The sequence below is a fragment of the Urtica dioica genome, chromosome 4, assembly GCF_054948205.1.
Source record: "Urtica dioica subsp. dioica isolate 48M chromosome 4, U.dioica_male_clone48M_v1_H2, whole genome shotgun sequence".
Taxonomy (NCBI): domain Eukaryota; kingdom Viridiplantae; phylum Streptophyta; class Magnoliopsida; order Rosales; family Urticaceae; genus Urtica; species Urtica dioica.
The window spans coordinates 5,964,149-5,976,872 of record NC_142759.1 but is presented as its reverse complement, the minus strand read 5'-3'; the positions used below and the strand labels follow the sequence as shown (position 1 = coordinate 5,976,872).

The 12,724-nt window shown below is 33.3% G+C and overlaps 1 protein-coding gene across 1 annotated transcript; it reads right to left on the bottom strand.

The window, feature by feature from the left end:
* Positions 1-1,503: 1,503 nt before the first annotated feature.
* J11 (Chaperone DnaJ-domain superfamily protein) lies at positions 1,504-2,559 on the bottom strand. Its single transcript, XM_089610577.1, has one exon. The coding sequence runs from the start codon at positions 2,487-2,489 to the stop codon at positions 1,986-1,988; it is 504 nt and encodes a 167-aa protein (XP_089466703.1). The 5' UTR covers positions 2,490-2,559; the 3' UTR covers positions 1,504-1,985.
* Positions 2,560-12,724: the final 10,165 nt, after the last annotated feature.

Below are 12,724 nucleotides of genomic sequence, written 5' to 3'. Positions count from 1 at the left end.
GTGTGAATCGTGTGATATTTCTATTTACTATAAGACCCAATAATCGTAAAGAATTGAAAAAATAGTGTTTGTTGCCCTTTTAGTATGTGGACATCCACCGAACTTGTTATTATTTAATTATCTTTTAACCGAAACAGATTATCATGTACGATATGCCTTATTTGGGATTTTCGGAGCACATTATTATCGCCGTAACCGTTACCAAAAAAGACACAAGTACAATTGGTAAAGATTCTTATTTCTGTTATAAGTTTATTCCTAAATTAAATGATAGTTAATCCAAAGTAACTGAACTTAAGGGCAAAATAAACTAACTGAATTGTTTTGTGGTTCTGTTTTGATCATAATCAGCCCATAAATGGATGATCAAAACAAAAATTATTTTTTTCGTCTGTTAACTCAAGTTTAATTAGATTGTAAATGATTCAACTCGATTTTGTCGTATCTCAATCTATAATAGAGTGAATTGTAGATGAACTTAAATCAAATTTATAATAGAATGGATAATTTTTAATTTAGTTCTTTTTATAATGAAAGAACTTTCATTTTTATAAAAGTGTGCAATTACCATTGCAGACCGCCAATAAAAATCATATAAAATCGTTCATAAAATTTAATCGTGTGCAAAAACTAGTAATAATGCGCACAATATTGAGCACAACATCATGTGATTGACTTCCGTAGCTTAGTAAACTCGATCAACCACCAACAAAAACTTCGAGAGAAGATCTCAAACATACATAAAACCTATATCTACAAGGAGCTCTGTGAATGATCTCTGTAAAATGACTATTCTATCATTAGAGATGCAAACAAGAAACACAAACATACAAACTAAAACGCACAAATCCCACTATTTCATCTCTAAAGTATATTACAAGTTTTTTTTTTATGCATATTCTAGTACTATCTTTATACCTTAATACAACATCTGATTGAAATCAAACCTTTATATTACTTGTTAGAATATTTTGTGAAATAGTAAGTGATATTACTAAAATAAGTAAGAAAATAGCTAATTTAAACATTTGATATTGCAAAATAACCAACGTTTAATGAATCTTAAGTAAATAGTCATTTTCAAGTATTTATAAACATAATTTTTTTTATAAATAGTCACCTACATATATTATATCACGTCATTATTTACGACTATTTATTTAAGATTTATTAAATGTTAGCTATTTAGCAATGTCAATATAGTTATTTTTCTAATTTTCTGTAAAATAAATAAATAAATGTAGAAAGGTTATGGACGATTAATTTATTTAGTGTAAAATAGTGTAATCTGAGTGGCCATCGGTGAAAAAAAAAACATATATATTAGAAAATAATTTCTTTTACGGTGCTCCTTATTTAAAAATAAAAAACAAATTGCAAAATTTTCGATTGTTATTCACCATGTAGAGATCATGTGTCAAGGAAAGACTAGCTAAAAGTAATGTTCAAAGGTCTAAAACAGACCGAATGTTCAAAAGTAAACCAATTATGATAGAAACAAGAAACAAAAACTATACTCGATTTTTTATATATACCAATAACTGACACCCATAAAAATACTGAGCCCCAATTTCTAATACAATTATACAAGCTTTCTTCTGTTGTTATGCAACTGAAAACCAACTAAAATATAGTTATAATCGCCGATATATTTTTTTCTTTTCGATTTTTTTTGGCGCGATTATTTTTCTTCTTTTTTTTTTTTAGTTTACAAAACAGTCCTCTCTAATCAACGATTATGCGGTCCATCATCGTGAATCACGGCTCAGACTTGGTCGCGGTGATGGAAGACCTCTCGCTCATGATCTAATTCCAATGGCTCAGCTCAGTGACTCGATTCTACAGTACCGTAACTATGTACGGACTACAGAACAAGGTTATGGCCGGCAGAGAGAAAGGAAAGAAAAGACAACCCTAATTCAAACCTTAAAATCTTCAGATACGGTTATGATCGAATCGGAATCAGAGAAATCCGACAATCGTCTTCACCAGCACTGATCTGTCTCCCAACTGCGGCGACTATATCCGCCGGAGCCGTAGAATCCAGACGCTCCGACGACGACGACCGAGGGACGGCGGCGATGCGGAGGAAGGACTCTCCGGTCGTAATCGGCGCGCTTCGCCGGATCCGAGAGAGTCGAGTAAGCTTTGTTGATCCTCATGAACTCGTCGGCCGAGGAACTTTTCCGATCGATCGCCGCCACGTCGGGGTGGCAAACCCTAGCGAGCTTCCTGTAAGCCGCCTTGATATCCTTATCCGAGGCGGCGGCGGGAATTCCGAGGATCTCGTAGAACGACGACGATGCGGCGGCCATTCGAAATCCGCCGTCGTTGAGGTACGATGTCGTCGTCCGAGAGGTCGTGCCGGCCGCGGCGGAGGCTCGGACGGTCGAAGCGGAGAATCGGAGAGAAGTGGTGGATCGGAGCGAGGGTTTTGGCGGAGAGAGAGTCTGAGAATTGAAGAAAGAAGAGGGAACAGAGAGCGTCATAATATTGTATGTGGACGGAGTTTTGGGAAATGTGTGTGGTGTGGTGGTGGTGTTTGTTTCCTAGGGTCTTCTATGCCTTTTATATGCAAAAACAAATAAATAAAATAATTTCTAGGCGTTGATTTTTGTTCCCATTTATTATTATTATTTTTATTAATGTTTTGTAGTTTTGTATTTTAATGTGATTTTATCCATTATTAAAAGAAATGTGACTTCAAATTATTTTATAAGATATGTGTTACTTATGAGGCTAGGCTCAGTATCTCTTGAGTCTTAAAACATTATTTTTTTTCTTTTCGTTTTTCAAAGCTGTAATTTCTTTTATTATTTTATTCTTACATCATATATAAGATAAAATATAATGTATAATTAATCACATTAAATATTTAAGTACAAATTAAACATCAATAAAATATATATTTCCTATAAAATTAGAAATTGAACTCATGTTTTCGCAAAAATAATAATAATAATAATAATAAATCACAAAATGAGATAGTTCCATCCAAACTAATTTTTCAGATGTTCAAAAGTTATTATTCAATATATACAATTTTTTTGGAGTGTGTGTGTTAAATAAAGGTTTTTTTTTAAATGAAAAAGACTAATCTTTACTACCCAATTAGCATCGGCATTAATTAGCCTAACAAACTCAATAGGTAAATCACCAAAGGAAATACAGCTTGATGAGAGCCTATAACGAGCAAAAATGTGTGCGGCTTGGTTCGCTGATCATATCACAAAAACAAAAGACACACAACACAGACTCGACAATAACGCTCTACGCTCAACAATAAATAAGCCAAATGGTGAAACCATAAGACCTTCGCTTCACATAGCATTAACCACTTGAAGGCAATCAGTTTCCAGCTCCACCAATCGCCACCCCTTCTCCTTGATCCAGTTCAGGGCTTCCCAGAAACCCATCGCAATTAATGGGTCTGTAGCTCTCAACCCTTGTTTTGGGTGAATTCCCATAACCTCACCTCTCGCGTTCCTGGCCACCATACCAGTTCACGTCCGTGCTCTACAAACACGGTGACATCAACATTAACATTCACCGTGTGCTCAGGCGGGCGACGCCACTTATGAACCTCTTCGCCTCCACGAACTACAAGAAGGCCCAAGTTACGCCGCTCCTAAATCTCGGTCCACAACGCCAGTTGGCTCGCCGCGAACGTAATAGTCTCATCCACCGTCCACGCTTTCCCATTCCACACCTGGTCGTTACACCTCTTCTAGATTGCTCAGCATAACATCACCGACCGACCCGCCTCATCTCCATCGGCAAAAACCCCATCCGCCCAAGTTAGGAAATTTTAATTGTTACAACTCTGTTTACCCACCCAGTTCATCGCTAGCAAGCTTGAGCAAACTCGAAGCTCACCAGAATGTGGTGTGTCATCTCGATCTCATTGCCACAGGTTGGGCACAGTGGATCCACGTCGACTTGTTTCACTCTCAGCGCCAAACTCGTCGGGAGACATCCTACTCCAGCTCTCCACACCAGGTTTAGTACTTTTGGAGGCACCTTACATCACCACAGCCCATTCCAAAACTACGAGAGGCCTTCGTCCTTCCACCTCTCTTGCGTCGATTGGAGCAGCTTGTAGGCGCATTTCACACTGTATCGTCCACTAATCTCTGGCCCCCGGTACCAATCATCACAGTTTACGCTTTCTAGCAGTGGGCGATAGAATCAACCACTGGTCTCTCAGCTTAAACGGGTCTGAAACCACCTCATGATCCCACACTGTCTCCCTTGGTTTGAAGAGGTTTCTGACCCGCGGTCGCGCCAACGCAAGATGATTTGACTCTACGTAAGGATCATTGACGTCCGGGAACCACACTTCCCCCACCATCGAAATTTTTTCCCTTGTTAAGAAGACGTTCCTACGCCATCCCCTTCTAATTAGATTATGGGCTTCCCAATGTGTGTTAAATAAAGTTAGTTATCAATTATTGACTAAATCAACTATTGATTGAATGTTTTTAACTAGAGATAGGCATGTACATCACTTAGACATGTATCGTATAATTTTTTGAACTTGGGAGATCTTTCAATCAAACATAGATCAATGAGGCGCATGTTTTGAGTTCCTCATAATCAATTTAAAAACATCATAAAGAAAATCTTAATAGTTAGAGTAAATATGCTAGATTTTAGCATCGTAGTTACATTATTTCTCTATAAGCTATATTTGCTCACAAGATATGACTATAATATCATATGCTTGAGTGAATCAACGGATCGTGAGATATTGAGGTTTTATCTTAAAAAAAAAATTGTCCGCTTTTAATGTGCCATGTGTATGTCCCAATTTTGAACAACAAGATCGACGATCCGAATTGCGCTCTCGTTAAATTCGTGTGTAAAGATTCTTTTAATAGATAAACATATTTAAAATGATCACTCGAGTCGAATTTGAATTTTTAAACAGACGAGCTTAAGTATTGATTCACTTCAATTTTCATTACTTCAAAAAACCTCGAGCTCAAACTTTGTGTTTATTTAATAAAACGAGCTTGAGCACTCTCGACTTGGTTTGACTCTATTCAATAAGAGTCACATAAAATTATTTTATTTCAAGATCCATTGACCAATTGTGTAAGAGAAGTATAAATTGTCAAGTATTAAAAACATAAACACCATTACGCTAATCTAAAAATATTTGAAGCCTTTTTAGGATAGTACCCGAAATTTGGTTTTCTTATTATAAACAAGTGAAGTATTTCGGTTAGACTTTTTTTTTTTTTGGTAGCCCGGTGAAGTGAGGTCTTTTGAGAGATCAGCCTGAGTTTAAACCGAACAAAACATAAATAAACTTATATATGGAAGCTTGAAGATTATTTATGGTAACTTGTGTTTTAATGCTAATTATGTGATTGATTGTGTAATATATAATGTATTAATGATTTTTTTTTTAAATGAAGCAACTTAACCATGGTTGAGTTTTATACATCCTTACCTAAACTTTGGAAGAGTTAAATTGAAGAAATGCTGATCCAAATGTTGATACTAAGGACAAAAACACATACATACGACACAACCATATAAAATATGATGTAAACAGTGAAAGAAGATATTACATTTCTAGGTTAGGATAGATAGAAATTGGATTTGAGAATTGGGGAAAAACTAACTCTCATCCTGAATGATTGAGAGTGAAAATGTTTATTCCAATCTTATGAGAAAAGTACAAGAATAAGGCTTTATATAGCCATGAGACATTAAGGAAATAAAGGAAAATACAATGAAAGAAATAAAAGAAAAACAACATATCGTGCTTATCGTTTAATAGACATAAACGACACATACAAACATATTTGATCTCTAATACACCCCCGCAAGATGAACTTTCCCGAAAGTTCTTCTTGGATTGAACTTGATATCGGAGAAGACAACTCGGTGAAGACCTCGATCGTATGAATGAAGAAATGAATCGACTTTGTGAAGAACCGATCTCGTTTTGAGAAAAAAAATTCTCAAAGGCATTTTGTCGAACACTTTGAGTGCGCTAAGAAGAACAGAATGTGGCCGTAAATTTCCGGACTCTGTGCACACAAATCTCGTAAAAAAACTCGATAGCTTCCCAAAGAGCACTGGAACACCGGACTCGCCCGATAATTGGAAGCCTATTCGGCGAAATTTTTTGAAGTTCTTGCCGACGAATTGAAAAGGCGTGGACGTTCTGATTTTCGAGCAGTCTGCGTTTCCCGTGATCTCCATGTGACCGGACAAGAGGAGCGCCAGAGCGCCGGTGAGCTTCGCGATGTGGCTGAAAGTCCCTTCGACGGCGAAACTCCCCGGCGAAGAAGAGATTTGCCGGATTTGGTGAAAAGAGTTGTCCACGAACGAAGCGATGTGCGAAAACATGTGACCTCCGATGCTGTGGAAAGCGATGGGCTCCACCGGGAATGTGTACGGAGATCCACTGTCGAGATCAACGAGCCATAGCCATTTGTTCTTCATTTTTTTTTTGTATCGCGAAGAAGAAGAGGACGTTGCAACGCTTTCAAAGATCCAATCTCTGTTGCAGCTCTCATCTTGATATTGGCGACGGATTGTCGTGGCTTCGCCGGAGAGGTCGGAGGGGCTGTTGACGGCTTTACACAGCAGTGATCTTGAAGCCTTGACGCGGCGGAAAATCGCCGGAAGAAGATCTTGAAGCCTTGACACGGCAGGACTCGCCGGAGAAATTCTTGAATGTCGACACGGCGGGACTCGCCGGAAGAAGATTCTTGATGAATGACACGGCTTGAAATCACCGAAGATGAATCTTGATAAAAATCGCTCCGAATGTCCGATGCGTCTCCGTCAATGAAGCTTTTCCGTCGATGAAGCGATGATGAGAAGAACTTGAAATCGAGAAGAAGAGGCGCTCAATAATGTGACGATCATCGTGAATTTCCACCGAGCTTGTCGTCGGAGATCTATTCCGATCATCGAGGAATCGGGGATGACGAAGTGTGTTTCTCTAACCTAGAAAATCGAATGCGGAAATTCGCTCTGATACCATATTACATTTCTAGGTTAGGATAGATAGAAATTGGATTTGAGAATTGGGGAAAAACTAGCTTTCATCTTGAATGATTGAGAGTGAAAATGTTTATTCCAATCTTATGAGAAAAGTACAAGAATAAAGCTTTATATAGCCATGAGATATTAAAGAAATAAATGAAAATACAATGAAAGAAATAAAAAAAAAAACAACATATCGTGCTTATCGTTTAATAGACATAAACGACACATACAAACATATTTGATCTCAAATAGAAGAAGATCCCATTTTGGTGATCTTTACTTAAAAAAAATAAAAACAAATCCAATTTTATACTCATGTGTCTAATTTAGTATAAATTATAGTCGTTGGTCACACAAGTTTAATGGTCATGCTTATTAATATCTTACCGTATAGTTTGAACATATTTACGGTATTTTCCGGAACTTCAGATCGTGAAATTTTATCTAGCTATATCATATATATATATATATATATATATATATATATATATATATATATATCATGTTATACCTTGCTGAAAACGAACACACGTCTTCATGCATCGATGATGTTATGACTTTTATTCAAGGATAAAATGTTACGATCAGTTTGTTATTTTCTATAATTAGATATAACATGAAAAAAATTACGAAAATTTTGAATTTTATATTTATTTTACCCGTGCTATATTGCTCTTTAATTTTATAAATTTATTTTGTGTATACACCGCGAACATAAGCAATGATGTTGCACTGAAGAATGTTACGATTACAATTGTAATATAATATACATGGTACGAAAGTCAGTTTTGTGTTCCTTGCTAAACTTTCTTTTATATACATAACTTTTTTTTGGATATCTAGATTCGATCCTTTTTACATTACTAAACTTTGTAAGCCTAAAGCATATAAAATTGAGCTTTGATCTTTCTACAAGTGCCAATTTCTATTTCAATCATAAACATGTTACACACACACAGACACAACATAAGATTTTTAAAGTTGTCAAATTATTAAAGGCATGAAAAGAGACGAAACGTTTTTGGAAATTGAAATAAATTGGTCATGGATGATATCTCTGTAGTGTTATGAATATTTATATTTTAATCGGAGTGACACGCATAAAAGCAAGACGTTATTTTCCTTTGATTGCCTATAGATATATTTTCTTGAAAAAGAATGGGTTGAGACAAATATATCCTCATCGTCATTGTTCTATCTATGTAGATAATTTTCTTAGCGAATTCAACTGTTAAATGTAGATAAAAATGAACTGTTTTAAAGCAAAATTATCAGAGTGCAATTCATAATTACATAGTATGTGTGTGTAGTGAATTTTTCTTACATGATATCAAGAACTGATATAATAAATTATTGTTTTTAAATTTATTGTCACGCTAAAAAATGACATATGTCCTTTTTACTAAAAAAAATTATTAAATTGTTGACTCCGAAATTCGGTAATTATTTTTGCAAGTATTGTCTTATATATATTTAAAAGTAGCTTTTATTATTGTGACCGGCCCATTTTTTATAATACAGATTCTATTATTAAAATATATATATATATATATATATATATATATATATATATATATATATATATATATATATAAGTAGCCTTTATTATTATCATTGTTTCCTCTCTCTCTGATGCTTAGAGTACACACACAACACACACACTGTTTCATTTTAATCTCATCCAAAAAAGACGTGGGTTTGTATGATATTGAGATTGACATATGCACGTCTTCTCTTGAGCTTCGATAATTGATCAATTTTTATTTCTTCAGAAAATAGATTATACTACACAAACATTCAACTGTGTGCAGTGGCATTACACCAATCACGTTTATGTACGCTAAAAGTCAACAAATAACAAAATCCACGAATCAAATTTTCCTTCGAGCAATTAAGTCCACTCTCTCTGTTTTTTTCTCCTTTATTCTTTGTGAATTTGATGGTACAGCGCATTGTTTCTAGAAGAAATCGAGGCAGTATCTTTAGCCAATCCACATAAATAAAATTGAAAATAAAACTTTAGTCTTTTATTTATGAGAATTAAATGCACTATTAAATACCATTTGTATGCCACGGTACCGTTGAAATCAAACTCTTTTCTTGCCCTAAATAATAAAATAAATGCAAAAATTTAAGAAATAATACGTGACTAAAATCTTTGTCAAAATTGATCAAAACGATGCCACATCCCACATATCATAAAATAATATAACTATCATGTAAATTTTAAACAAATATTATGAACATATATTCTAGACAGATATATTTATTTATTATGCATATCTTACTCCACAAATGTTTATGCAAAAGACAGTTAAAAGATGAAAAATGGCTGTCAATTTGACACTAATTAGATTCGTGAAAAATCCGACTGATTAGACTACTTGAAATGTTGGATTTGTAATCTATTGTTTTAATCATTTTTGCTGTAATATTTCTGAACGATTCAGAATATTTCAAAGATTTTAAACTTTATACGGTAGGGAAATATTTTTAGCATGTTTAAAATCTAGTCATATTTTATGACGTGACCTCATTAATTTTACATGATTATCTTTAACATTTTCATACGTTAATTTTGGTAATCATACGTTAATTTTGGTAAATGACCAATTTATCAAATAAAGGTCATTTACAAAAAATAACGAAACGTTGACTATTTTTTTAAAATCAAGTTTGAAATTGACTAAATAGCTACGGCATATTATGCATATTTTGTAGATTATATATATATATATGTATATATGTTAAGTTAATTAGGAATAAGAACAAAGTTAGAGTTATGATCTATACACATAATTGTATTTGGCTAGTTACACTATTGATTATAATCATTTTGAATAGAGAATTGTTCCATTTTTGTTTTTTTTTTACTACATCTAGTACTAAATTTGTCACAGATAATCTCATTTTTTGTGACAAATTTATCATAAAATCTATATTTTTATGACAAATTTTGTAAATTTTTTTATTTTACTGTGTAAAAATCATATAAAATAGTAATATGTACGTCGAATTCCCTATTGAACATGTCCAAACTTCTGGTCTATTGGAAATAAAACAGAAATAAGAATAAAAGTTCAAAACAAGCATATGTTATATGTATATGTGTGTGTATGATTATGATATATATATATATATATATATGTTAGTATATATATATATATACACACACATGCATATATATGTTAGTAAAAATATCATTGTCAAATATAATACTCTAGCTGTAATATTCCTAGTTATATACAGACATGATTTTAAAAATTATGTTAGATAACTTGCCCAGATAAGTATAATTATCTCTTTAGACGAAATTCTTCCCATCTACTTAAAAGACGCACATAAAGTTGAGAGTCTTACTTTAAAATAACATGCGGGCGTTTTTGTGGCACTGTTTGCTTATATTTACGAAGATGGAATAGCCACCATTCAGTCTTTCTATGTTATTGGGAAATTGATAGCAATAATATTATTTACTTGATGTTTATCAAAAATCATCTAAAACCTAAATACTGAGGAATTTGATATTGTATGCCATCGTGTCTCAAATTCATTTTTTAATACTCACCCAGGACTAAATTTGAAAATTATACACGTCTTTCTATTCTAAAAGAAACAAAACAAAAAAATCTTATAGACCTCAATATGTTTATCTCTTTTCATTGTTATTAGTCTCTCAAACTTGCAAAAACATTATAAAATCTTACAAATATTGGACATCATCGCAAATAATCGCCCAGAAGAAATATTGCATTGTTGTCGCAAATAATCTAATTTTCAAAGAATAGATAGGAAAGCGAAAAACATTGTAGATGAAAAACTGATTTAATCTTAGATAAAGAAATTTACATGTTGATTGTGGTATCTATCAAAAATTGAAGAAAACTTTGAAAATAGGCTTTAATGTAATTTAAATTTTTTGGAGATAACAAAGAGACAAAGTAAGAGAGAATAACGAGATTGGGAGTAAAAATAGAAGCTAAGAAGGAGAAAAGAAAATGTATTTAATGCAAATTTATTCGAAAGGAAATTCTTATGTAACTTTTCAATAATGTAATTAGGATCTATAAAATTCAACTATGATTGTGTCTAAATCAAATTTATGTATCAAAATGAATGGCCGGTATTGTAGAGCGAGATTCGGATAAGAATCTAGTGGTTTCTATGATGGTTTGACAAAGACAACTATTACGATTGGAAATGTATGATTTTGAATATAATGAACGATATTTTTTGTTTGCAATAGTCTTGGCGTATTGCACTAATCCAAAAAAGACATGACATAAGTAATGACTCAACATGATATGTAGAGATTGAGAATATCGATTGGGAAATTCTCAACTTGTTCACTTTGACCCTCAACTTGCTCACTCTTCAATCTTCATGGAGAGGGTTTTTTTTCCTTCTTTTTCTTCTATTTTTTTGTTTAATTTACTTTGACGATACGCAACTCGTTTCTGCCTTATCCTTTAGAAGGAAATTTATCTAGAGTCTTCTTCGCTTGAGACTCGTAGCCTAAACGATGCGCAACACGAAATTTTGAAGTAATTAGAAATTTACAAACATTAATTATATCTCACGAGTGGGGTTTTTTAAGACTTTCATTTAACGTTCATAAAATTAAGTATAGTGATTAGTGACCCTTTAAAATAAAATATAATAACTCTAATCTAAGAGCGACCATTCGTAGTGGTGAAATGGTACTTTTATCTCAGTAGTGGAAAATCATATTATTGTATTATTGATTTTTTGGTTTATATCCTTATTAAGATTATGTTTGCCCCGACATTCATAGTCTCATTCATTAAATATTTTAGCCCATTTCATATTTAAAATAATAATACATTCATTCAAGTAACTATCATGATTCATGAAAATGAAAGCTTCTCTCTCATTCACTGTTTTAGGCCATAAAACACTGAAGAATGTCTTCTAACGATATTGGGCCCCACTCAACAAGTGAATCAAACACGCTTCAATCTTTTGATTTCTTTCTTCACAACTTGGCCAGTAACCAAATAAACTATAAAATAGCTCACCAGTAGTTTTTTTTTTCTTCTTGCTATAACTTATTGAGCTTAAGTGATTTTGATCATATACCTTTTCAAGTTTGGAATTATGCGAAGACAATTGCCAAATTATGTCACGGTCACACACATACTTGTACGCTTATAGAAGTCACTACAAATAGTATTATATATATCACTCCACACGAATTTTCAATCAAATGAATTTTAAGGCTCAAATTACACACAAAGGGCCTTCGGAGAAAAATTAAGAACCAAAGCTTTCCTTATTACAAGTTAAAACTAAAACAAGCATATGACCTTTTTCAGATTGCATGTACTTCCGAATTGTTTATGATTTATCTGTAATCAAGCACATACGCAAAAGGTAATAGAAACTTCTGTAAAAGTTCAAAGAAAGAACTTCATTTGTTTTTTTCGTAACCAAGGAACTTCAGGTTATGGTATACCAGTCAAATATCCATTAAGTACACTTTTGGGAGGAAAAACCACTAGTCTTGTTATTTTATCTTATTATTTGAATGATTTAACTGTGGTTTAGGGTTGAGTTATGGGATTTAGAGAGTAATATAAGCGCCTAGCCAATTAAGTGTAGTAGTTGGGTTATTTAATCCCCTAACGAATCAGAAGAAAAACAACATCATCATGAATTGAAAATATGTATAAAAAAATGTTAAGGCTTG

Excerpts from the sequence above, each read along its gene's own strand:
- J11 (XM_089610577.1), bottom strand. The coding sequence starts at position 2,489 with ATGACGCTCTCTGTTCCCTCTTCTTTCTTCAATTCTCAGACTCTCTCT.